We start from the raw sequence: 27,953 nt of genomic DNA on the forward strand, positions 1-27,953 counted from the left end.
TGATATTCACACAGTTTTATTTTTTGTAGGATTTTCCAATAATATAAGACTGAACAAAGTTGCTCACTGAAAAGTACCAGGTAATTTTTAACTTTTTGTTTTTGTATTCAGACGTTTATATAAATATTTGATACGCTTATTTAATTCAGTCCATTTCTGTGGTCTTGACCATTTCCAGTGCATAAAATTTGCCCGCTTCCTTATAAGCATCTGCATTTCATTTCCCTGGAAACCCCTTAACCATACAGGTATGTTGGTCAACAGTGTGACAGGATGTATCCTTCCATCTCCAAGAATATCTAAAGAAAAGAATTAGTTAGTCATTTTATATGTAATTGAGTCATTTCATAAAAAAAAGAATATTTTGTAATCATTAACAAAATTATGATGTCGGATTGGATTATTAACTGTCACAGATTGAGGTGATTTTATTGACTGAGAATTTTAAATATCTAGTATTTTTTTTTTTTTTTTTTCACAATGTGTGAAGTGGTTATAATCTGCAATGATTAATTTCTGAATTTCATCAAACTGTTGGGCAAAAAAAGCAGGGACATTCAAGAACAGTTAACATTCCTCAAATAGGCCTCTGAGGTTGGGTATATTCATATTACGTTCTCAGCGTTTTTTCACCAACCTTTCATGGAGTAAAATAAAATTAAAATAAAATAAAATAAAACAAAACAAATCTTGATAACTATATTTACAATAACCTGTATTTACAAAATTAATATACGTATTACAATATTAAAAGTATTAAAACACAAGATTAAAATGCATTAAAATATACTAAGTTAAAAGCGATAAAATCCCGTAGCTTTCAAAGGCTCCAGCCTTCTTCTTCAGCAGTACTCTCTATTATAATACCCTGCTGATATTTAAAGGTGTACTGAATAATATTTTATTTTATTTTATTTTAATTTTATTTTACTCCATGAAAGGTTGGTGAAAAAACGCTAAGAACGTAATACAGTTAACATTATGAAAATTCTATTTTATACATAAGACAAATTTGCATAATGGCTTCTATAGAGCAAGTAGAATTGAACATTTTAAGGGCTAAATCTGGCCTGTTTAAAAATAAGCCAATACCTACTGAAACTAACTGTTAACTGTGCAGCCTTCAGCTGAAGATGCTAAGCTTCCCCCCACAAACAGAATATTTTCTTTTTTTTAATTGTGCTACCATGTGTTGATGTTCACAAAAGTTATTGTACTGTCCTGTTGATGTTTGTAAAGGCTAAAAATGTAGATCCAATCAGATTTTCATATTGTATTTATTACATGTAATACCCTGTCACAAACTTATCAATTACCACTAACCATTTTATGAACCTTTTATTATAGAAAAGAATATTTTTATTGCTTATATTTTGTTACATGCAACCACTGTCAAGGGCAAAGCGAAAGGCTTTTGCTTTCGAAAAGGTGACTATAGTGGTCTCAAAATTCTACAATGGCTTCAGTGGGAGCCACTAATGAAGTTATCAACAGTAAATTCTAAATGGCAAGTATTCAGAGCTGCAATCATAAAAAAACCACAAGGCTATGCTAAGAGATATTATTCAAGGCTTAGACCTAAATGGCGAGACTTTTGGCAAAGTAAACTCCTTGAGATGCATTTAAATTATCAGGTGATGCAGATGCCCAGAGTATAAGTAGCCTGCAATCAAGTCACAAAGGAGGTCAGGCAACCTAAGGCAGATTATGAGAAGTATTTGGCAAAGAAGAAGAATCTAGAATAAAGTAAATGAATCATATTGGTTCAACAGCTATGAATGATTTCACTGATGATGATCCTGTTCAGGTTGCTGACAAACTGAATAGGTATTTTGCATCTACATTCACACAAGGAATTTTTTAGGGATGGAGATACCAGAAATGTGTAAAATTCCAATAGGGAGCTGAATGATTTTGTCATAACTGAGAGGAAAGTGGAAAAGAAATTGTTGAAGCAAAACATAAAACAGGTTTGTTTGTTGTTCGTTATTTGGTTTTTAGGAGCATTAGCAACTACGGCCATATTGCTCCGGGGATATGCGGTGGTCATTCCTTGACCTTTCCACATCCTCTGTATTTGGTGGCCATGGGCACGAACCCCGGTCTAATCAAGAAGCGTGTGCTACACACTGCTGTTCCTGCCCATCTGGCTACGGAGGCGCCACATAAAACAGGTACTGGGGTGGATGGCATCTATCTATATTAAGGGATTCAACAAAGGAGATAAACAAAACAAACTTTTAGCCATGATTATTAGAGCATCCTTGGATTCAGGGGTGGTCCTTTCACAACTGGAGATGTGTGAATATATCCCCAATTCATAAAGGGTGAAACAAAGTTTGAAAAAGAATTACAGATCTGTTAGCTTGACTTCCACTCCAGAAAAAATAATAGTCACTGCTTAAAGAAGTAATGTGGGACCATCTGGAGAGGCATGCTATTATACTGCAATCACAGCATGGATCTGTCAAGAGGCCGCCTTATCTAACCAATCCAATGATTACTATGATGCAGTGACCAAGGAACTGGACACAAAAAATAATTTTGACATATACTTAGATTTCACAGAAGGCTTTTGTTACTGTTGCACATAAAAGACTGCTGTAGAAACTGGAGAAATATAGCATTAAGGGTAAGTTACTGCTATGAATAAATGGATAAGTGGAAGACAGAGAGTGGTTATTAATTGGGGAACTCCATCAATGTTATTAGTGGAGTTCCCCTCCCCAGGGTTCAGTGATGGGTCCATTTTTGTTTTCAATATTTATCAATATTACTGAAGAAGGTATAGCAAGCTGAATACCTAAGTTTTCAAATGACACAAAGGTAGGCAGGGTGGTTAAATATGGTCATCAGGGTAAGCTACTGCAACAAGGTCTTGGAAAATTGGGTTGATGGGATGAGAAATGGCAGTTGAAGTTTAACATTGACAAATGCAAGGTACTGCACATGGTAGCAGTAACCCCAGAGTAACTTATGAACTGTGTGGTACTACACTGATGGTAGTGGAGAATAAAAAAGACCTGGGGTAATTGTGCAGTCAGATATGAAATTCTCTGAGCAGTGAAGACATGCTGCCAGGTCAGCTCGTGGGATTTTGTCAATGATATACAGAAACTTTGCTAGCAGGAATGAGGTAATTATCCTTTTGTATAAGGCCATGGTTAGGCCACATCTTGAGTGCTGGATGCAGAGAAGGGAAACTAGACTGGTGAATGTAATAAAAGGGTGTTCTTATCTAGAAAGGCTTCAGTTCTGCAAATTGCTGTGTCTTGAGACTAGGCACCTGCAGGGAGATCTGATTGAGGTGTTTAATGCTGTGACTGGATTGAATAAGCTGAATGTTAATGCTTTTCTTCCACTTGCTGAGACTACACAGATGAGGGAGCATAATTAAATTTGAGGAAGGATAGATGTGTGGAAGTTTGCCTTCAGCCAGTGGGTGATTAATTGTTTAAACAGGCATCCATCTGTTATTATGGAAAATGGATGGGCTGAATAAATTCAAAGGTAAACTAGATAAATTCTTGGAGGGTACGGATGGGTGAATTGTTTTTTTTTTTTTTTTTTTGGCTGATGCTATATAAGCTTGCTTTCTTGCATCGTTTGCCATTACTACTACAGTAAACCCCCGCTATTCACGGGGGTTACGTTCCTGAGAAATGCCATGAATACCGAAAATGTGAATACTGAGTTATGGCTCCCATAGTAATAAAGGGGTTCCGTTCCAAAGTATGAAATATATAAGAAAAACTAGTCTAAAATTTTGTCCATGTATGTATTATATGTACTTTCATAGTATGACTATGTACATAGACAGTACATAATGAAATGCAAGCATATGGCATCGAAATGAAAATAGGAAACAATTTAATATTAAATGTAATATTTATTAGAAATTTCAAACAAATCTTTCAAACCAGCACCTCTGCTAGCTAAAACACTTATCCCGGCAGTGCTATCACCAGTTTCGCTAAAGTGTTGATAAAGGAGTTTTGCCTTTTCATGAATGAGTGAACTTAACGGAATTTTATTTTGAGTTCGGTCTTCTATCCACAGATTTAAAGCTTTTTCCATTTTTTCTAATTTAACATCACGAGTTACAAAGCAAATTTTTGAAGCAATTAGCGTGTTTTCACGGACACTATGGCGGATTTTTTTTCCCGATTTCTTGATTGATCGTACCGTTGACTCATTGATTTTATAATGTTTTGCCACTGAGGAGACACTTTCACCATTAGAAATTTTGTCTAATAACTCAATTTTATTCGCTAATATCATCACCTTCTTTGATCTTTTCACGTTTCCCTTGTTATTCGTAGCCATATTTTTGTACGGGTTAGAAAGAACTTGTCCACAATAAAGTCACTTTCTTCCGTTAAAACACTCGAAAAAGTCTGTTTTACACTGCAAAATGGTAGATTTATCACTTTTGTCAGCATATCAATTTATAAATTGATAAATTTATTCAATTTATAAGCATATAAATTAAAAGCAAACGACGAAATCTTCCACGACAAGCGCATAACAACACATACTGAACAAGGATTAGCGAGAAACATCCATGCTTGCGATTTTGCCACCTCTCCCCCCACCCACTGAGCGCTGTTTTGACCGGGAAAGATAATTTAACCATGCCCATGTTTTTTTATGGCGGAAAATGTTCATGGCGCTTTAAAATTCACATTTTTTTAGGTTTCATTTTATATTAAATCAGTGATCGCGAATACGTGAAACCGCGAACACAGATACCGCAAACAGCGGGGGTTTACTGTATATAACTACTCCCCCCCTCCCCCCCAATATGCTGAGTGCCTCCATGCAGTGATGTAAAGAAAGATGTAAGTGCCTATATTGGGAAGTGCATGTTGTATCATTGCCTGATCAGTGTATTTGATTTCAATGGTACAAACAAAACTGTGGCAGTGTTTTTAATCAAGCATTGGCGGCACCTCCAATCATAACAAACATGGTAGTGTGGGGTCTGACAGGCTTACCAATTTCCTTTTTTTTTTTAAATAGAGTTAATAAAAGTTCTGTTGTAGTATACTAATGCTTGATGTTTTCTTAATGACCTGCAACTCATTAAATGTAATCATTAATGTCTTTAATTAAAAATTTAGGAATGCTTTTGTTTTTAATATTTAGTAATTTTAAAGTCAGTAAAACTTTTATTAACTATTTGCAGAGGATACTATAAACATTTCATTTTGTAAACATGAAATTTCATGTTTACAAAACGTAAACATGAAGCTTTAGCATCCTTTTTAAGTTCATAAAACTGTTTTTAAGTTCACAAAACTGTTAAGTGCATGTATTATGTTCTTTTACCAATTAGCAGCCCATTATCTTAATAAATTAGGCAGAGAATGGACTGCTTAAGAAATAATTACCTATTTCCATCCTCTGAGAATGGAAATAGGTAGTTATTTCTTAACCTACCAGTGATAATAAATCATTGGTTTCTCAACTAAATAAGGTGTTTCTTGTTGTTGGTTTTAAACCATGTATCAGTAAAACCAAAATCAACACCATTTGTAGTCTAGTGGCCACATGATGATGGAGTAGTTACGTTAGATTTAAAATATAAACATCTTTTATGGCCTGTGGAAGCTTACCTATATAATCATTTTGACCAAAAAGGGCTTTTTTTGATGACCATTCATCTGGACGTCTAGGTGGTGGAAGGTGTTTCAATTTTTCAGTTTCACCTTTAATTCTGGGCAGAAGACCTAAGTAAAACCAAATGGTACATTTCTTATGTGCAATTTAAACCAAAGTCACATTATATCTAATATATACAAAATATAATTTAATGTACATGACCAATTCAAAGTCTGTCTTTTGGCATTCAGTTAGCTTCAATGGATCGTGTATATATGCTTAGTCACTTGTATGACTAGCCATATACGTTCCGTTTCTGAAGGTTTCATCTTTACTGATTTGTTTATTATTTTTTATTATTTTATTAGCTTTTTCATAACCATTACCTTTTTGATGTAATATCTACTATATCTATTATGTATAACTTGATTTAATTTAGTCAACTTCTTGATCTAAATTCTAAAGAATTTCTTCAATATTGGATTGGGCAAGACCATGTTGTCTCCAATTTCCATTAGTAAAATGAGCTAATAGATGTGCACTCCTATGATTTTCAAAGCATTTTTGTGTTGCTATCTTCTGTTAACCATGTCTACTATTACTTAAAACCACAGGTAATAGATGGCAGCACATAGTTGAGTAATTTCAACACAATCTGAAAACGTATAAGCAAACATCATTAAACAAACTTGAATCATACATGCATGGATAAAAAAAACTGTATCCATCTGTCAAAAATGTATATGTATGGATATATTCAAGAAAGGGTCAATACTAATGCAGTAAACCAAGTATTTTTTATGTTTCTGCACACCTGTATTTTATTTTTTATATTTAATTCAATGTATTTCAATATTCCACTTAGAAGTAGAGTAAGGCTGAGGAGAAGAATAGTACTTATATGGAAATATCTGTTAATAAATATTGTTAATAAATAATAAAAACAGTAAGGGGCTCAATACCAAATTCTGAGTCCTCCACAATTTGGCAACGAGCCCCTTACTGATTTCAGTATTTATCAACGCTATTGTAGAAGGATATCGGGTTTAATATCTAAGTTTGCTAATGACACAAAGGCTGGCAGGGTGGTTAATGACAGCACTCGGGGTACATTACTCCAACAAAGATTAGGATAAATTAGCCAGAGGGCTGAAAGTGAAAATTCAGGTTTCACGTTGATAAATTAACTTTAACAGGATTAATCTGTTTCTACAGGGATGGGGGGGGATACACTTAAATAGAAAGGGTGGAAGAATATTTGCTGATGCTGTCAAGGCAGGAAGCGTTAGGTGGGTCGAAAATTACTAGCTTGTGGGGGGGATTCACAGACTAAAAGATTAACACTGGCAGCAGGCAGATGCAAAAGTGATTCTTGCACTGCTCCAATTAAAATGAGCAGCAGCCTGGAAAGCAAGGTGCTGGGGATTTCCAAGACTGCTGGGAGTCATTGTGGAACAAGAAAATACACGGGCTGTGTTAGAGTAACTAAGAGTAAGAACAGGTGCATGCATACTTGCACATACACCAATGCTAGGAGTACAGTAAATAAATTTGATGAATTTAAGGTGCTGGTCAAGACATCAAAAGCAGACATATGCTGTTAGTTAAGAAACACAAAATCTAAGTAAGTCCATCCCCAATTGACATTGGCAGACAATGCAATGTTGAGTCAGTGTGGTGTGACATAAGCACTGGGAAAGGGAAAATAGGAGTAGGTGTGTTATAGGCATAATGACTCAGATGAGTAAAATGAACAGTTGTGCAGAGAAATATAGTGGGCCAGTAAATCAGAATGTCTAATAATGGGGGATTTTAACTTTCCAGATATTGACTGGAACTTGTGAATTAGTCACTCGCACACTAGCAAGACTTTTTGGGTTTATTGGATGACTGTATTCTACAGCAACATGTTTGAGAGGCAACCAGAGGGAGTAATATTCTTGATCTGATTATCAGCAGTGATTATTTAAGCATTAAGAATTTGCAGATAAAGGAACCACTGGGTGAGAGTGATCACAGTGTACTGATCTGGGATTTACTTAAAGATGTAACTACCATCAGATGTAAAGAGAAGGGTTTTTGCTTTCATAGAGGTGACTACAGTGGTTTCAGACAGTTATTAAATTCTATACAGTGGGACCAACTAATGATGTTACTAACGATGAATTCTAAATGGGAAACCTTCAGGAACTTAATCTTGGAGGCTACTAGGCTTTTCATACCAACTAAAAAATACTGTTCAGGGTTTAGGCCCAAATAGATGTCAGATGAATTAATGTGGCTCAGGGCAGAGAAGAAAAATGTATGGGATGTATAAAAATTATCAGGTGACATAGAAGCCCATGGCAGATTTCTTTGCATCCTTTGTCATCTTTGATAAAGGATGCAAAGAAAAACAGCAAATAGTTCTTTACTTATGCAAACTCTAGAAGGAAAGGGATGAATCAGATTGGTTCACTTAACATAGATGGTTCAACTATTCATAATCTGCTCAGGTAGCTGATAAACTGAATGAATATTTTGCGCCTACATTCACACACGAGGAGTTATTCAAGGAGGGGAATGCTAGAAGTTTATCAAACTCTAACAGGGAGCTAAGTGATTTTGTAATAACTGAGAGCAAAGTGGATGAGAAATTGTTGAAGTTAAACATAAGGAAGGCACCTGGGGTGGATGGGATCTATCCAGTTATATTAAAGGAGGCAGCAAAGGAAGTTAAGCAAATCCTTAGCCATAATTATGAGAGCTTCCTTGGACTCAGGAGAGGTCCCCATGAACTGGAGGTATGCAAATGTATCCCCAATTCACAAAGGGAGTTCAAAGGGTGGCACAAGTAACTATAGACCTGTTAGTTTAATTTGTGTTCTGGGGAAAATGATGGAGTCACAGGTTAAAGAAGCACTACAGGATCATCAAGACAAGACTGCAGTAACAGTTAAGACACAGCATGGGTTTGCTAAAGGGAGGTCTTGTCTGATCAATTTGTTTGGATACTACAATGTGGTCACAAAGGAACTGGATGCAAAAAATAATTTTGATATCATATACTTGGATTTCAGGAAAGCTTTAGATACTGTTGCACATGGAAGAGTGCTGTACAAATTGGATCAGTATGGCATTAAGGGCAAGTTGCTACACTGGATAAAGGGATGGTTGAGTGGGAGATGACAGAGAGAGGTAATCAATGGACATTGCTCTTCATGGACTAACGTTATTAGTGGAGTTCCTCAGGGTTCGGTGCTGGGCCCATTGTTGTTTTGTGTATTCATCAATGATATTGGTGAAGTTATATCAGGCTTAATGACCAAGTCTGCAGATGATACAAAGGTTGGGAAAGGGTTGTTAATGACAGTAAAGACAGTATGCTACTGCAACAGTAATCTAGATAAGTTGGGCAAATGGGCTGAGAAGTGGCAATTGAAGTTTAACAATGACAAATGCAAAATACTGCATATGGGTAACCCAAGAGAAACTTACTAACTGTGTGGCACTATACTCAGGGAAGTGGAAAATGAAAACGACCTGAGGGTAATTGTGCAGTCAGATATGAAGTTTGCTGAGTAGTGCAGACAGGCTGCCAGAGCAGGTCATGGAGTCTTGTCAATGATATATATGATATATAGGAATTTTGCTAGCAGGGAGAGGAAGGTGATTATCCTGCTGTACAAGGCAATGGTCAGGACATGCCTAGAGTACTGTGTACTGTCTGGAGGCCTCATTTTAGGAAGGATATAAAGTTGCTAGAATGAGTACAAAGAAGGGCAAAAAGATTGGTGAGGAAAACAAAGGGGTGCTCTTATCAAGAAAGGCTTGAGTTCTGCAAATTGCAGCGTCTGGAGACTAGGCACCTGCGAGGTGATCTCACTGACATGTATAAGGCCTTGAATGGGTTGAGCAAGTTCAATCCTGATGAGATTCTTCATCTTGCTGAAATTATGAACCTGAAGGGGCATAGATTAAAATTGAAGAAAGACAGTTGTATAACAGATGAGTGGAAATTTGCCTTTAGCCAGCAGGTAGTTGATTGCTGGAACAGACTTCCATCTCTTGTTGTGGAAGTTGATAGCTTAAATAAATGTATGGGTGAGCTAGACGGGCATTTGGAGTGAGTCAATGGGCAAAAGGAAGGTTTTTTTTTTTTTTTTGGGCTGATGCTGCATAAACTTGTTTTCTTGCATTGTATGCTTCAAATAATGCTAAATGCAAGGCACTGCATTTGGCTAGCAGTAATCTCAGAATTACAAATCAGTTGGGTGATATAACATTCAAGGTAGTGGAGAATGAAAAAGACCTGGGATAATTGTACAGTCCAACATGAAATTTTCTGAGCAGTGCAGAAAGGCTGCTATGATAGCTCATCCTGTGTACTACATACATATTTTGCAAGCCTCATTTAGGTCATGGTTCCTAATGGAGTTTGGACTCTCCAATGGAGAGGAATAAACCTCTCAGTTGTAATTTTCATAATATTTTACATTTTATTTTATATTTTACAGATTTTTGTATCCTTTGAGGGCACTAGCTGTAAAGAAGACAAAATCGTTTAATTCATCGCAATGAGTACTTTCAAAGTAGGAAAAAGTACTAAATATTGTCATTTTTATGATGTCTCTTTGCTTTGAATATTTTTTTTAGCGCCTTCTAAAATATTTCTTCAAATTCAACAGTGTAGTACATTCAATTGTAGTTCTGTGCATATCATTCCACACATTATTAGTATAAAAGCCCAAATATCATGCTCAGCACTGTGCCAATTCTTTATACTTCTGTTTGTTTACACTAGGAACTTGGTAAGCTCTCATATGTGATGTCATGGTATGCAACATTTGAATACTGACTTGTAGGGTGAAGCACTGATTATGGTATGTAGCATTGGTCTGAAAAAATGGTTCCAATATATAGTACATTTTATTATGAGTATGACATAAAGGGTACTTTTTTTATAATTCTTTCAAAAGATTAGCAACTATATATATGTATATTAACATGTCACTGTTCATATTCAAGTATTCTTCAACACATTTCTATGGTTTATCTAAGCATGTTTTCTTTTTCAGTATAATTCATTTCAAAACATAAGCTGAGATATCAATTACCGACTGTTCGAACCCACATGATTGCTAAATAAAGTATTGTTAGTCAGTATCAAAAATGATTAGCAGTAAACTATGCTGTCTTATGTAATTATGTTTGAGTATAAACAGAACATTTTAACATTTTTTTATTATTTGAAGAAAATATTTAATTTTCATGTTAGGGATTCCTTGAGTACGTACACCTTTGGTGCACTGTCTATAAATTGAATGTATTCTATAGTCAGCCTACTGGATGAAAAACCGTGCTATTGTTGCCAAGACTAACCAACTAGGCATGACATGACTAATTTGGTAATATGGAAAAGTCCCAAAAATTCCTCCTCTTTGATAAGATCCTAACTAAGACCTTTTCCACTAGGTGTGGAAGAATGGAATTATTTGAAAGGTGTATTTAAAGGTGTGCTCCATTCCCTAAGAGGAAAGGGAAAAGTGACTAGCCAAAGAACAAGGATAGCACTGTTAAAAGTTAAAAAAAAAACACATTATTATACCATACTGAAGAGATAGTTGCAATTGCAAACAATAATGCTGACGAGGTACTGACTGCCACCTGCATACAAGCAAAAATTAAAATAAAATTAGAAAATTTCAGAAATCAATGAATAAATAAACCGAAGCTTGCACTTACCAAAGAAGCACAAAGAATGATAACAGGGGAAGGCTACAGGAATCTGGATTCTCTCCCCACCTCCAAAAAAAAACTAACAAAAATAATTTTTTTGTTTATGTTCCAGGTAGACTTTTTAATACATAATTAAAAAGTCTACTAAGAAAAATCTGTTCAGGCAGGATTTATCACTAATTTTCCAATCATTATATGACAAGTTCATTAAATAAATATATGATTCATTTTTTTAGTCAATTATAGAATATTATTTTTCCAAGTATTCAGAAACATAAAGGTAATGCCATATCGAAACTTACCTCCCTCAAATAATTTATCTTCATAACCAAAGCGACGTACAAATTTACGCCTTTCAAAGTACCTTCTAGATATATTTAAGGGGATTACAGGTTGCAGACTTCGGAAAACATTATTAAACCACCAACTCATGTTCTGAAAATGTTCAAAATGATGCTTTATAAGAACTGTAACAGAAATATAACAAGAACTATAAAAAAAAACATTTAACAAAAATCGACTAACCTAAGTATTTTGATGGATAGAATATTATGAATTAATTTGATAACCTGTTGATGATATGATGAATTTTAACCTACAGTTTTAGCTTTTTTGTGCTCAAAACCACTTACCACCTGGCAATTTTCACAATTAAAGATTATGGAAGGCTCTAAAAATGATTAAAATGATTAATAGGTTAAACAGAAAGAAGGGAGTACCATGTCTTTAAACGTTAAATGATATTAATAAGAAAGTTGTCTGCTGGTATAATTTTTTGATTCTTTTCTACATTCTATTGTGCTTTTTTTCTTCTTTTCCATTTCATATTAAATTAGAAATTTAGCAAATGTATTTAGCAAAATAAATATAGCAAATTACCCTAAGTTTCTGAGTGCTTCTGTTCACTTTTCATCCTCAGCTCATGAAACTTTTGTGTCACTTAAACAGTAATGAATTGATAGCTATACTGAGACATTTCATTGTTTGATGGCATTCATATCTTAACAGATGAGTTATATATTAATTTTTCTTTTATAACAACAAATTTTACATTTTTTTTCATGTTTTAAATATATCCTTTTTAAGTGTGTTAGCATATATGCATAATGTGCCTATTGTCTTCACTGTATCCATCAGTCTGAATGTAACAACTAGATTCCCAGTGGATGGATTTTCATGAAATTTTATATTTGTGCCTTTCAGGAATAGATAGACAATGTGACCTATACATTCCTCCAACTGGAAAAGAAATTTTCTCAGTTCAAATTATTATTATTTACTAACATGCCTGAAATGTAATACTGCATACATTAACTTACTTGTTAAATATATAGAGGTAAAATCAAAAATTCAAAATATGAAGGGTATACAGTTTCTATATGAACTTAAGATGCATCTTGCATACAATGTTGGATACATCTTGCAGATACTTTATGTGAGGTCACAAAGTTCTTGTGGATAATGCTCACTTTAGATGTTATTTGTTGGAATATAGAAACTAATGTTTCTATAAAATAGAAATAATAATGATATGTGTAATTTATGTACAATTTCTATGTTTGCTCTCTAAGTTATAATGTACAAATGTATATAGACACCCTCCTAGCTGAAGGTTGTTCAGGGGTGAAGCATATGTAATAAATTGAATAATAAATAAATGTAAACATATCTAAATGTTAGAAATAATCTTATTGTTATCAGTTTTATTCTAGGCCATATTTCTATGGTTCAGTTACACCTGTAGAAGTGTGCATATTGTAGAACAATTTGATTGTTGTCCAGGCTGAAAAATTTGCAATAACTAATGGGAGGATACCCTATTCCCTCTGCATGAGATCAGCTAATTACAGCCCTGACTGATGAGGGCTTTAAGAACACTTCAGCTGGGAATGTATTATCATTTTAGCCAAGTGGCTATATAAAATACAATGCAAGGAAGCAAACTTAAACAACATCTACCAAAAAAAAATATCAATAGAATTTGTCTAATACTTTCTTAAATTTACACATTACTATCTGGCTTCAATTCCTCTATGGTTTTGGCTTTCAACAGTGAGAGTAAATGAATTAGAGAGTAAATGAACTGAAGTAAATTTCAAAGACTTAAGAGTTTCTTGTGGATAGTCAATATTAACATATTTCATGAAGTGGGCTCCAGGAAAGAATTCCCACTTAGTTTTGGTATTAAAGTGGTAAATCCTGCAAGAAAGCAACCTTATATAGCAACATCAAAAAAAAAAAAAAAAACATATTCCATATCACCTATCCACTGACTAATAGTTTATCTAGTTCTTCCTTGAATTTATTCAAAACCTGAAAGAAAATTTCTGCACAGCTATCCTGTAATCATCCTTACATTATGTGTAAAGTTTGAGCAAGAGAAAGAATGCCATCAGCATTTAGCTTATTCAATCCATTTAAAGCCTTAAACATCTCAATCAATGGAGGCTTGAAGTGGTGAAACCCATGTTTAGTCTCTAGAGCAAAGTTTCCGGCATCCCTCCCCATACTTCTCTTTCAACCCATGCACAGTACTAAGTACTATAGGTTTTGATACCTTTCATATTTGGGGTTTTCATAAAAAAAAAAAAAAAAAAATTGGATCTCATTGCAGTTCTGAGTGAGGCATTTAAACCTAGCTTCCAGAAAAGGAAATTTCCAGAACTGAAGCCTTTTTTGGTAAGAGTAGACTTTTTTGTTTCCTTCACTTATTCTTATGTCTTTCTCTGTTCCAACAGATCTGCATCCTTCCTAAAATGAGACCTTCAGTAATCAAGAGAAGTGGCCAAGCCACTGGCTTATACTTTGTTTGTTTGTTGTTTGGTTTTTAGGAGAATTAGCAACGAAGGCCATATTGCTCCAGGAATATGCGGTGGTTATTCCCTGACCTTTCCGCATCCTCCATATTTGGTGGTGACGGGCTCGAACCCCAGTCTAATCAAGAAACGTGTGCTACGCACTGTTGCTCCTTCCCACCTGGCTACGGAGGCACCACTGGCTTATACAGGTATGTTCATGTCAAATGGCATCTGGGATTTCTCCCAACTGGCTTATACAATGGGATAATCACCTCCTTATTCCCTGCTGGCAAAATGAGGTTTTGTAGATTTATATCATCAGCAGCCGAGTGGGCAGGAGCAGGAGTGCAGTAGCACGCGCTCTTTGAGTAGACTGGGGTGCAAGCCCCTGACTGCTGAATACGGTCAATCTGCCAATCCGCACTGGACCAGTGTGGCAGATTATGGTCCATTTTCCCTCAGCATGAATTGTTGAGGAGGCTTCCACCCTGCAGTGGGTTGATAATGGCTGTACTTTACTTTTTACTTTTTTTATCATCAGCAGAACCATATAAGCTGTCCTAGCAGCCTGTGCACTGCTTAGAGAATTTCATGTCTGACTTCATGTCTGCGCAATTACACCCAGGTCTTTTTCATTCTCCACTACTGATATGTTATTCTGGGATTACTGCTGCCCACATGCAGTATCTTGCTTTGTCAATATTAAACTTCAATTGTTACCTATCAGTCCATCTGTGTAATTTTTTTAGATCATGAACTAAGGGTTAGCTGTGGCACTGAGGTAATGTACATGGGCACTGGCATTTCTACTATATGAAAATAGTCCAGGTTATTAAACAAGGTCAAGCAGCACTTTAACTAATTTTTTTTACATAAAATGCTTCTGTTGCATGTGTTTCCTTTATGTCAGTGGTCTCCCAACCATCTTTTACCACAAGTTTACACTAAATAATCAAATGTGTGGTGAGTGTTATACAGAGATCTTAAATGTTTTACTAGCCTAATCACCATAGAAAAGTATTTTTCATATTAAGAAAATTTAATGACTCTAAAAAATGCTTTTTCAATAGCAATCAACAAAATCATGAATTATGCACATAAGTAGATATTAAGAAAAAATCATAATCCAATGCTTTTCTATTTTCATGAAAGTTATGATAAAGTAGAGGGTACCACTATCAAACAGGAGTGGATAATGTGGACACATGGATACATAAGTGTTCAGTTATTCTCAATCATCAAAAACATTTGCTGTTAATTTTGCTTGGTGAAGCATGGGACTTGCTCTGAGCAGCGCAACTCATGAGGTATAGAAAGTTCAGTTAAAAATTTTAACCATTACTGGAGATGTAGGTGAGAAAATCAGAAATAAAATTGACAAAACTGATGTTTTTAAAATGAACTGTGTACTTCATATTTTACGGAAAATAGATGCCTTTAAAATGAGCAGAAACTTCCATTTCAAGTATAGGCTTCCAAGGCTCACATTTTTAAATTTATATCAGTCACTTTAGTCGATGTAGAAAGATCGTTGCCTTTTTAAAACGATTTTGGACGATAAAAGCCAATGATTTACAATGGGCCACATACAAAAATACATTGGTGGTTACAGTAACAAAAGTTACAGCACATAAAATAATACTCATTAAAATGCTTCGAAATCATGACTCAGACCATAGCAGCAAAGCAAAAGACTCAAGGTAATGGGAGTGCTGTGGCTCAGGGGAGAACTGAGGTGGGCAGTTGCTCCCTGAATCACAGCATTTTAAAATGCACTCCTTGCTTGATGTTTGTGGTACAATCAGGTACGGGACATGATATTGCCAAGAGGGATGTCTTTGTGTGTGCGTAATATAAGGAGTGTGAGGAAATCAGGCGACAACTCAGCATTGTTATGGGCCTATATGAGAGCTTGAAGGACAGGGTGAGATGCCCTCGAAGGATCTAAGTTGAGGGGCCCATCAAGCTCTCAGCAGCCCACATCAACGCCAGAGCTTGCACTTGATCATCACGCAACACAGCGGCAACCCCCAAGGCAGAATGCGCTGGTCCCACAGGAACTTGTATTTGTTGATGATTCTATTGTCAGGGAAATGGGGAACATGGTATGTAAAAAGGATAGGTGGAACAGGACCAGGGTATGTCTGCCAGGGGCAAAGGTTGATGACGTAGTGTGGATATCATCTTTTAAGGGCACAAAAGGTGATACTGTTGTACACATTGGCACTAATGATATTAACAGTAGGAGAGCGGCAGAATTACTTAACAAGTACAGGTCACTGTTGAAAAAAAGCTGTGAATTAGGGTTGAATTTGAAAGTTTCTGTAATTCTGCCCAGACACAATAGGAGGGAGTATATGATGAGAGCCTTGTCGATCAATTCGGCCCTGGAATTATACCCCTTGAGCAAGGCTCAAGGGGTATAATTTTTTTCAGCCTGGTGTGTACTTGTTAACAGGAGAGACTGATTCTACAGGGATGGGACACACTTAAATAGAAAGGATGCAAGAATATTTGCTGATGCTATCGAGGCAGTGTTAGGTGGATCGGAAAACTGCTAGCTTGGGGGAGATACAAGGATTAAAGGATTAACAGTAACCACTGGCAGAGGTGAAAGTGATTCTTGCACTGCTTCTATTGGAATGAGCAGCAGCCTGGAAAACAAGATGCAGGATAATTCAGAGATATCGGAGACGTGGTGTATCCGATATCCCAACAATATCTGCAGATATAAGGAATGCAGAATTGGAATTTGGGGAATACAATGTGTACAGGAAGGATAGACAGGATAGGAAGGGAGAATGGGTTATGCTATTAGTTAAGAAACACAAAATCCAAGTAAGTGAAGCCAGTCGACATTGCTGGACAGTGCAGTGTTGAGTCAGTTTCGTGTGACATAACATTGGAAGATCAAAACTGAGTAGGAGTGTGTTATAGTTTATTATACTCTGATGAGTATAATAAAATACTGTACAGGGAAATAGAGTGCGCCAGTAAATCAGACTGTCTTATAATGGGGATTTCAATTTCCCATATATTGACTGGAATTTGTGGATTGGTCATTCACACACTAGCAAGGCCTTTGTGGATTTATTGGATGATTGTTTTCTACATCAGCATGTTCGGGAGGCAACTAGAGGGAGTAATACTCTTGATTTGATTATCAGTAGTGATTCTTCATGCATTAAGAATCTGCAGATAGAGGATCCACTAGGTGGCAGTGATCACAGTGTGCTGAAGTGGGATTTACTCAAAGAGGTAACTACCATCAGGGGTAAAGGGAATGGTTTTTGCTTTCATAAAGGCGACTACGGTGGTCTGTGACAGTATTTAAATTCTATACAGTGGGACCAACTGATGATGTTACCAACAGCAAATTCAAAATAGGAAGCATTCAAAGAATTTATCTTGGAAGCTACTAGGCTTTACATACCAACTAAGAAATATTGTTCAAGGTTTAGACCAAAATGGATGTCAGATGAACTAATGAGACATTTTTTTGTAAGTTTTTGGTGCATCGGCTTCTATGGCCATATTGTACCTCCCAAGGTTTTTGCATTTTCTACTCTGATCCAAGCCCGAGGCGTGATTCAAACCCATGACCTTTCGGTTGCCAGGCAGGCACTTTACTCACCCGACTAGCCTGGTCGGTGTCAGATGAACTAATGAGACATATGGCAGAAAAGAAAAATGCATGGGATATATATAAATTAATGGGTGATATGGAAGCCTATGATAGACATAAGCTGTTCTGTAACCAAGTCACAAAGGAGATTAGGCAGGCAAAGGCAGATTATGAGAAATCGTTGGCAAAGGATGCAAAGAAAAACAGCAAAGAGTTCTTTACCTATGTAAACTCTAGAAGGAAATATTGATGGAAATGTAGATGCAAAATGAGTATTTTGCATCTACATTCACCCACGAGGAGTTATTCAGGGAGGGGAATTAAACTCTGGCAGTGAGCTAGATGATTTTGTAATAACTGAGAGCAAAGTGGAGGAGAAATTGTTGAAGATAAACATAAAGAAGGCAATCGGGGTGGATGGGATTTATCCAGTTATATTAAAGGAGGCAGCAAAGGAAGTAAGCAAATCTTTTGCCATAATTATGAGAGCTTCTTTGGACTCAGGGGAGGTACCTGTGGACTGGAGATGTGCAAATGTGACCCCAATTCACAAAGGAGGATCAAAGGGCAATACAAGTAATTATAGACCTGTTAGTTAGCATCAGCATTAGTAGAGGCACATGATGCAAGAGAGCAAGCTTATGCAGCATTAGCCAAAAAAAAAAAAACCCACTTCCACTTCACCCCTCCCCGTTCGTTCGAAATACCTGTCCAGCCGAGCCTTAAATTTATTTAGACTATCAACTTCCATGACAAGGGATGGAAGTCTGTTCCAAGAACCAACTACCTGCTGGCTAAAGGCAAATTTCCGAACGTCTATCCTACATCTGTCTTTCCTCAATTTGAATTTATGCCCTCTCAGGTGATTATTCTGAGCAAGAGGAAGTATCCCATCAGCATTGAGCATGCTCAAATCATTCAAGGCTTTATACACCTCTATCAGATCACCTCACTGGTGCTTAGTCTCCAGACACTGTAATTTGCAAAACTTAAGCCTTTCTTCGTAAGAGTACCCCTTTGTTCCATTCACTAATCTTGTTGCCCTTCACTGTACTCGTTCCAGCAGCTCTACATCCTTCTTGAAATGAGGCTTCCACACTGAGTACACCTTGAGTACTGTATACAGTATTCAAGGTGACCATTGCTTTATACACCTTGAGTACTGTATACAGTATTCAACCTGACCATTGCTTTATACAAGGGAATAATCACCTCCTTATCCCTGCTAGAAAATTTCCTGTAATTAATCATTGACAAGACACCATGAGCTACTCTTGCAGCCTGTCTGCACTGCTCAGAGAACTTCATATCTGCATGCACAATTACCCCCAGGTTCTTTTCATTCTCTACCACTGTCAGTGTAGTACTACAGAGTTTATATGTGCTCTGGGGTTGCTGTTTCCCATATGTAGTACTTTACATTTGTCAATGTTAAACTTCATTTGCCACTTCTCAGCCCATCTGCTCAACCTTTCCAGATCCTGTTGCAGCAGCATAGTGTCAGTAGTGTCCTTGACAATCCTGCCTACCTTTGTATCGTCTGCAAACTTGGACATTAAGCTTGATATACCATCATCAATATCATTTATAAATACAGAAAACAATAATGGACCCAACGCTGAACCATGAGGGACTCCATTAATAACATTAGTCCACGATGAGCAGTGTCCATTGATTACCACTCTGCTTCTCCCCCTCAACCACCCCTTTATCCATAGCAGCAATTTGCCTCCAATGCCACACGGCTCCAATTTGTGCAGCAGTCTTCAATGTGCAACAGTATCAAAAGCCTTTCTAAGATCCAAGTATATAATATCAAAGTTATTCCCTGCATCCAGTTTCTTTGTGACTGCATCATAGTATCCAATCAAATTGGTCAGGCAAGACTTCCCCTTAACAAAACCATGCTGTGTCCGAGCTATAACTGAAGTCTTGTCTAGATGATCCTGCAGTGCTTCTTTAACCACTGCCTCTATTAGGTTTTCTGGAACAGAAGTTAAACTCACAGGTCTATAATTACATGTGTCAGCCTTTGATCCTCCTTTGTGAATTAGGGTCACATTTGCACATCTCCAGTCTATGGGTACCTCCCCTGAGTCCAAGGAAGCTCTCATAATTATGGCTAAGGGTTTGCTTACTTCCTCTGCAGCCTCCTTTAATATAACTGGATAGATCCCATCCACCCCAGGTGCCTTTCTTGTGTTTCTTTTCAACAATTTCTCCTCCACTTTACTCTCAGTTATTACAAGATTCTCTAGCTTGCTGCCAGAGTTGAATACACCTCTAGCATTCTCCTCGCTGAATAACTCCTCATGTGTGAATGTCGATGCAAAATATTCATTTAGTTTGTTAGCTACCTGAGCAGGATCATCAACAGTTGACCCATCGACATCAAGTGGACCAATCTGATTCATCCCCTTCCTTCTAGAGTTTACATAAGTAAAGAACTCTTTGCTGTTTTTTTTTGCATCCCTTGCCAAGGATTTCTCGTAATCTGCCTTTGCCTGCCTAACCTCCTTTGTAACTTGGTTACAGATCAACTTGTATCTATCATAGGCTTCTGTGTCACGTGTTAATTTTTATGTATCCCATGCATTTTTCTTTTAGTTTAACTTCTGTTCCAGGAAAATTAATGGAGGTACTGGTTAAGGAAGCACTGCAGTATCATCTAGACAAGACTTCAGTTATAGCTCGGACACAGCATGGTTTTGTTAAGGAAAAGTCTTGCCTGACCAATTTGATTGGATACTATAATGTGGTCACAAAGGAACTGGATGCAGGGAATAACTTTGATATCATATATTTGGATCTTAGAAAGGCTTTTGATACTGTTGCACATGGAAGACTGCTGAACAAATTGGAGCAGTGTGGCATTGGAGGCAAATTGCTGCTATGGATAAAGGGATGGTTGAGTGGGAGAAGACAGAGTAGTAATCAATGGACACTGCTCATCGTGGACTAACGTTATTAGTGGAGTCTCTCCGGGTTCAGTGTTGGGTCCATTGTTGTTTTCTGTATTTATATCTGATATCGATGATGGTATATCAAGCTTAATGTCCAAGTTTGCAGACGATACGAAGGTTGGCAGGGTTGTTAAGGACACTAATGACAGTACGCTGCTGCAGCAGGATCTAGAAAAGTTGAGCAGATCAGCTGAGAGGTAGCAAATGAAGTTTAACATTGACAATTGTAAAGTACTACATATGGAAAGCAGTAACCCCAGAGCAACATATAAATTCTGTGGTACTACACTGACAGTGGTAGAGAATGAAAAGGACTTGAGGGTAATTGCAGGCAGATATTAAGTTTTCTGATCAGTGCAGATGGTCTGCAAGAGTAGCTCATTGTGTCTTGTGAATGATATACAGGAATTTTTCTATAAGGGATAAGGAGGTGATTATCCCCTTGAATAAGGCAATGGTCAGGCCACACCTTCAGTACTGTATACAGGTCTGGAGGCCTCATTTTAAGAAGGATGTAGCTGTTGGAATGAGTACAGAGAAAGGCAACAAGATTAGTGAATGGAACAAAGGGTTGCTCTTAAGAAAGACTTAAATTTTGCAAATTACAGTGTCTGGTGATCTGATTGAGGTGAATAAAGCCTTGAATAGTTTGAGCATGCTCAATGCTGATTGGAATCTTTCTCTTCCTCAAAATAATCACCTGGGAGAGCATAAATTCAAATTGAGGAAAGACAGATGTAGGATAGATGTGCAGAACTTTGCTTTTAGCCAGCGAGTAGTTGGTTGGCGGAACAGACTTCCATTCCTTGTTGTGGAAGTTGATAGCCTAAATAAATTTAAGGCTGAGCTGGACAAGTATTTGGAAAGAACAGAGGCGTAAAATGGGAAGGTTTTTTTGTTTCGTTTTTTTTTTTTGACTGATGCTGCATAAGCTTGCTCTCTTGCATCATATGCCTCTATTAATGCTAATGCTTTTATGGCTTAAGCCTCAGGCTGCGTGAAAGTTTAACAACAAGCAAGTTTGTGTAATAGCATCATGTTAGAATGCAGCAAACTCAAAAACAGCATTGTTTTAGGTGTATCTCATATTGTGAATACCTTTCACAATGAGTTGCCATGATATTGCACTACCTCAAATAAGTAACACTTCGCCAATGGAGAAGGATATTGTTACTTATTCTCAGCGGATACCACCACCCAGACGGCTTGCTTCTTTGTTTGTTTTAGAGTTTTATGGCGCATTAGCATCTAAGGCTATAATGTGCAAAGTCAAACACAGATGGCACCGTTTGAAAAATGGTATGGGATAAGATACTCTTATCCTCATACTGTCCTTATTAGACTTAGGAAAGCACAAAAAGTATAGGAAAGTAATAGTAGGAGGAAAAACAAGAAATGCCATTGAAAGAGGAAATGGACAGTTACTCTTCACACTCACCGAACTCAAACACTCATGAACCCCCATTAGGGAAGACTGTTGTTACCTATTCACGGTAATGAGGACCTCATTAAGAACCCCCCCCCCCCCCCAGGATAGCATCGTATCAGGGCTATTTGGTACCCTGGTGATGCAATGATGGCAATTCAGTTATGAAGTATAACTCCACAATATGAGACATGCTTGATGGTGTAGGAAGTGAATCAGACTAAAACACTTTTAGGGTTAAGCCTCAGGCAACATACAAGTTTGTGCAGTAGTATCATGTCAGTACACAGCAAACTCAAAGATAACTGAAAACAGCATCGTTTTAGGTGTATCTTATATTGTGAATACCTTCACAAGTTCCCTTGATATTTTTTAGCTATTTTTGAGTTTGCTGCATACTAACATGATGCTACTGCACTAACTTTGTACATTGACTTTCAAGCAGCTGATTCTTAAGCACTAAAAGCGTTTGTCTGATTCACTTCATACACCATCAGGCATCTCTCATATTAGCATTAGTAGAGGCATATGATGCAAGAAAGCAGGCTTATGCAGCATCAGACAGAAAAAAAAAAAACTTCCACTTCACCCCCTCCGTTCGTTCGAAATACCTGTCCAGTTGAGCCTTAAATTAATTTAGGCTATCAACTTCCACAACAAGGGATGGACGTCTGTTCCACCAACCAACTACCCGCTGGCTAAAGGCAAATTTCCTCACGTCTATCCTACATCCGTCTTTCCTCAATTTGAATTTATGCCCTCCCAGGTGATTATTCTGAGCAAGAGGCAGAATCCCATCAGCAGTGAGCATGCTCAAACCATTCAAGGCTTTATACACCTCTATCAGATCACCTCGCCGGTGCCTAGTCTCCAGACACTGTAATTTGCAAAACTTAAGCCTTTCCTCGTAAGAGCACCCCTTTGTTCCATTCACTAATCTTGTTGCCCTTCTCTGTACTCGTTCCAGCAGCTCTACATCCTTCTTGAAGTGTGGCCTCCAGACCTGTATACAGTACTCGAGGTGTGGCCTGACCATTCCCTTATACAAGGGAATAATCACTTCCTTATCCCTGCTAGAAACATTCCTGTATATCATTGATAAGACACCATGAGCTACTCTTGCAGCCCGTCTGCACTGCTCAGAAAACTTCATATCTGCCTGCACAATTACCCCCAGGTCCTTTTCATTCTCTACCACTGTCAGTGTAGTACCACAGAGTTGATACGTTGCTCTTTCCCATATGTAGCACTTTACATTTGTCAATCTTAAACTTCATTTGCCACCTCTCAGCCCATCTGCTCAACCTTTCCAGATCCTGTTGCAGCAGCCTAGCGTCAGTAGTGTCCTTAACAACCCTACCAACTTTTGTATCATCTGCAAACTTGGACATTAAGTTTGATATACCATCATCAAGATTATTTATAAATACAAAAAACAATAATGGACCCAACACTGAACCCTGAGGGACTCCACTAATAACATTAGTCCACAATGAACAGTGTCCATTGATTACCACTCTCTGTCTTCTTCCCCTCAATTGCCCCTTTATCCATAGCAGCAATTTGCTTCCAATGCCACACTGCTCCAATTTGTGCAGCAGTCTTCTATGTGTAACAGTATCAAATGCCTTTCTAAGATCCAAGTATATAATATCAAAGTTATTCCCTGCATCCAGTTCTTTTGTGACTGCACCATAGTATCCAATCAAATTGGTCAGGCAAGACTTCCCCTTAACAAAACCATGCTGTGTCCGAGCTATAACTGAAGTATTGTCCAGATGATCCTGCAGTGCTTCCTTAACCAGTGCCTCCATTAATTTTCCTGGAACAGAAGTTAAACTCACAGGTCTATAATTACGTGTCAGCCTTTGATCCTCCTTTGTGAATTGGGGTCACATTTGTACATCTCCAGTCTATGGGTACTTCTCTTGAGTCCAAGGAAGCTCTCATAATTATGACTAAGGGTTTGCTTACTTCCTTTGCTGCCTCCTTTAATATAACTGGATAGATCCCATCCACCCCAGGTGCCTTTCTTGTGTTTATCTTCAACAATTTCTCCTCCACTTTACTCTCAGTTATTACTAGATTCTCTAGCTTACTGCCAGAGTTGAATACACCTCTGGCATTCTCCTCGCTGAATAACTCCTCATGTGTGAATGTCGATGCAAAATATTCATTTAGTTTGTTAGCTACCTGAGCAGGATCATCAACAGTTGAACCAACGATATCAAGTGGACCAATCTGATTCATCCCCTTCCTTATAGAGTTGACATAAGAAAAGAACTCTCTACTGTTTTTCTTTGCATCCTTTGCCAAAGATTTCTCGTAATCTGCCTTCGCCTGCCTAACTTCCTTTGTAACTTGGTTACAGATCAACTTATATCTATCATAGGCTTCTGTGTCATGTGTTAATTTATATGTATCCCAGGCATTTTTCTTCTCTGTCATATGTCTCATTAGTTCATCTGACATCCATTTAGGCCTAAACCTTGAACAATATTTCTTAGTTGGTATGTAAAGCCTAGTAGATTCCAAGATAAGTTCTTTGAATGCTTCCTATTTTGAATTTGCTGTTGGTAACATCATCAGTTGGTCCCACCGTATAGAATTTAAATACTGTCTCAGACCACCGTAGTCGCCTTTACGAAAGCAATAACCCTTCCCTTTACCCCTGATGATAGTTACCTCTTTGAGTAAATCCCACTTCAGCACACTGTGATCACTGGAAATTAAAATCCTCCATTATAAGACTCTCTGATTTACTGGCCCACTCTATTTCCTTGTACAGTTTCTTATTATACTCATCAGAGTCATTAGGCCTATGGCACACTCCTACTCTCTCTCAATTTTGATCTCCCAGTGCTTATGTCACACCAAACCGACTTGACACTGCACTGTCCAGCGATGTCGACTGGCTTCACTTCCTTGGATTTTATGTGTTTCTTAACTAATAGCATAACCCTTCCTTCCTGTAGACGTACTCCCCAAATTCCAGTTCTGCATTCCTTATATCTGTGACACCACGTCTCTGATATCCCAACAATATCCGCCTTTGATGCTTTGAGCAATACTTCAAATTCATCAAAAATTCAAAACTAAATTGCAATCATTGAATCACAAGGGTACCTACCCACTTACCGAAGATTGGCCAAATAGCCTTGAAACGGTGCTGTATGGGTGGTTGTATCCGCTAAGAATAAGTAACAATAGCCTTCTCCATTGGTATCCGCGAATAAGCATTACTGCAATATCGTGGAAACTCTTTGTGAAGGAGATACACCTAAAACAATGCCGTTTTCAGCTATTTTTGAATGTGCTGCGTACTAACTTGATGCTATTAGGCAGGCAAAGGCAGATTACGAGAGATCCTTGGCAAGGGATGCGAAGAAAAACAGCAAAGAGTTCTTTACTTATGTAAACTCTAGAAGGAAGGGGATGAATCAGATTGGTCCACTTGATATCGATGGGTCAACTGTTGATGATCCTGCACAGGTAGCTAACAAACTAAATGAATATTTTGCATCGACATTCACACACGAGGAGTTATTCAGCGAGGGGAATGCCAGAGGTGTATTCAACTCTAGCAGTAAGCTAGAGAATCTTGTAATAACTGAGAGTAAAGTGGAGGAGAAATTGTTGAAGATAAACACAAGAAAAGCACCTGGGGTGGATGGGATCTATCCAGTTATATTAAAGGAGGCAGTAAAGGAAGTAAGCAAACCCTTAGCCATAATTATGAGAGCTTCCTTGGACTCAGGGGAGGTACCCGTGGACTGGAGATGTGCAAATGTGACCCCAATTCACAAGGGAGGATCAAAGGCTGACACAAGTAATTATAGACCTGTGAGTTTAACTTCTGTTCCTGGAAAATTAATGGAGGCACTGGTTAAAGAAGCACTGCAGGCTCATCTGGACAAGACTTCAGTTATAGCTCGGATACAGCATGGTTTTGTTAACGGGAAGTCTTGCCTGACCAATTTGATTGGATACTATGATGCAGTCACAAAAGAACTGGATGCAGGGAATAACTTTGATATTATATACTTGGATCTTAGAAAGGTTTTTGATACTGTTGCACATGGAAGACTGCTGCACAAATTGGAGCAGTGTGGCATTGGAGGCAAATTGCTGCTATGGATAAAGGGGTGGTTGAGGGGAAGAAGACAGAGAGTGGTAATTAATGGACACTGCTCATCGGGGACTAATGTTATTAGTGGAGTCCATCAGGGTTCAGTATTAGGTCCTTTATTGTTTTCTGTATTTATAAATGATATTGATGATGGTATATCAAGCTTAATGTCCAAGTTTGCAGACGATACGAAGGTTGGCAGGGTTGTCAGGGACACTACTGACACTATGCTGCTGCAACAGGATCTGGAAAGGTTGAGCAGATGGGCTGAGAGGTGGCAAATGAAGTTTAACATTGACAAATGTAAAGTACTACATATGGTAAACAGCAACCCCAGAGCAACGTATCAACTCTGTGGTACTACACTGACAGTGGTAGAGAATGAAAGGGACCTGGGGGTGGTTGTGCAGGCAGATATGAAGTTCTCTGAGCAGTGCAAACAGGCTGCAAGAATAGCTCGCGGTGTATTGTCAATGATATATAGGAATTTTTCTAGCAGGGATAAGGAGGTGATTATTCCCTTGTATAAGGCAATGGTCAGGCCACACCTGGAGTACTGTATACAGGCCTGGAGGCCTCATTTCAAGAGGGATGTAGAGATGCTGGAACGAGTGCAGAGAAGGGCAACAAGATTAGTGAATGGAACAAAGGGGTGCTCTTACGAAGAAAGGCTTAAGTTTTGCGAATTACAGTGTCTGGAGACTAGGCACCAGCGAGGTGATCTGATAGAGGTGTACAAAGCCTTGAATGGTTTGAGCATGCTCAATGCTGATGGGATTCTTCCTCTTGCTCAGAATAATCACCTGAGAGGGCATAAATTCAAATTGAGGAAAGACAGATGTAGGATAGATGTGCGGAAATTTGCCTTTAGCCAGCAGGTGGTTGGTAGGTGGAACAGACTTCCATCTCTTGTCGTGGAAGTTGATAGCCTAAATAAGTTTAAGGCTCAGCTGGACAGGTATTTCGAACGAACAGATGGGTGAAGTGGAAGTGGTTATTTTTTATTTATTTATTTTACTTTATGTTTTTTTTTTTTTTGGCTGATGCTGCATAAGCTTGCTTTCTTGCATCAAATGCCTCTACTAATGCTAATGCTATTGCACAAACTTGTACGTTGTTAATAATACTTATTCTAAAAGTTTCTTTTCATTTCAGTTTGTTACTTTTCAATCTTAAATACAAAGAAATCGTTAATTCAAATAAATAAAAATGTATAATAAATGTAGTATGAAATAGGTAATCATTGTACAAAATATACAGTAATTGCACATAATAGCGTTTTGGTGAATATTTTCATTTATTTAATTGCATATTTTGCCTACTTGAATGCCGATTACCGACGAATAATTATCGCTAGGAAATGAAGGCTATCAGCAAGCGAAATGGCAATATTAAAAGCATTATACTGTACAAGTATATAAATAAATAATATCAGTTTCTTTTTACATGAAAGGCTTTTTATTTTTGCATACACTCTCTTTACCTTTTCTGTACAATCTCATTTAGCAGAACACACAAGGACTAAAGCAACCATTTCTCAGTGTTTTAACTGTAGCGCTACCCACAGGGAAGTAAGATATCTTACGTGGCGCTACCTATACGTTTTAAATAAAAGTAAAATGAATTAGGGAGAAATTTTCACTATCATAAACGATTCCACAACCAGGAGCAATAAATTCAAAGCAAGGCA

General features: G+C 37.5%; 1 protein-coding gene across 1 annotated transcript; it reads right to left on the minus strand.

Annotated features, from left to right (window-relative positions):
• mRpL51 (mitochondrial ribosomal protein L51) lies at positions 1-27,840 on the minus strand. The gene is made up of 4 exons (XM_090373140.1): positions 27,747-27,840; positions 11,625-11,757; positions 5,619-5,732; positions 1-299 (listed from the first exon to the last, which is right to left on the minus strand). Exons 2-4 carry the CDS (start codon positions 11,752-11,754, stop codon positions 88-90), a joined length of 456 nt encoding a protein of 151 aa, XP_090229266.1. The 5' UTR covers positions 11,755-11,757; positions 27,747-27,840; the 3' UTR covers positions 1-87.
• Positions 27,841-27,953: the final 113 nt, after the last annotated feature.

This window comes from Mastigoproctus giganteus, chromosome 5, assembly GCF_048544385.1.
Source record: "Mastigoproctus giganteus isolate SK-2022 chromosome 5, ASM4854438v1, whole genome shotgun sequence".
Taxonomy (NCBI): domain Eukaryota; kingdom Metazoa; phylum Arthropoda; class Arachnida; order Uropygi; family Thelyphonidae; genus Mastigoproctus; species Mastigoproctus giganteus.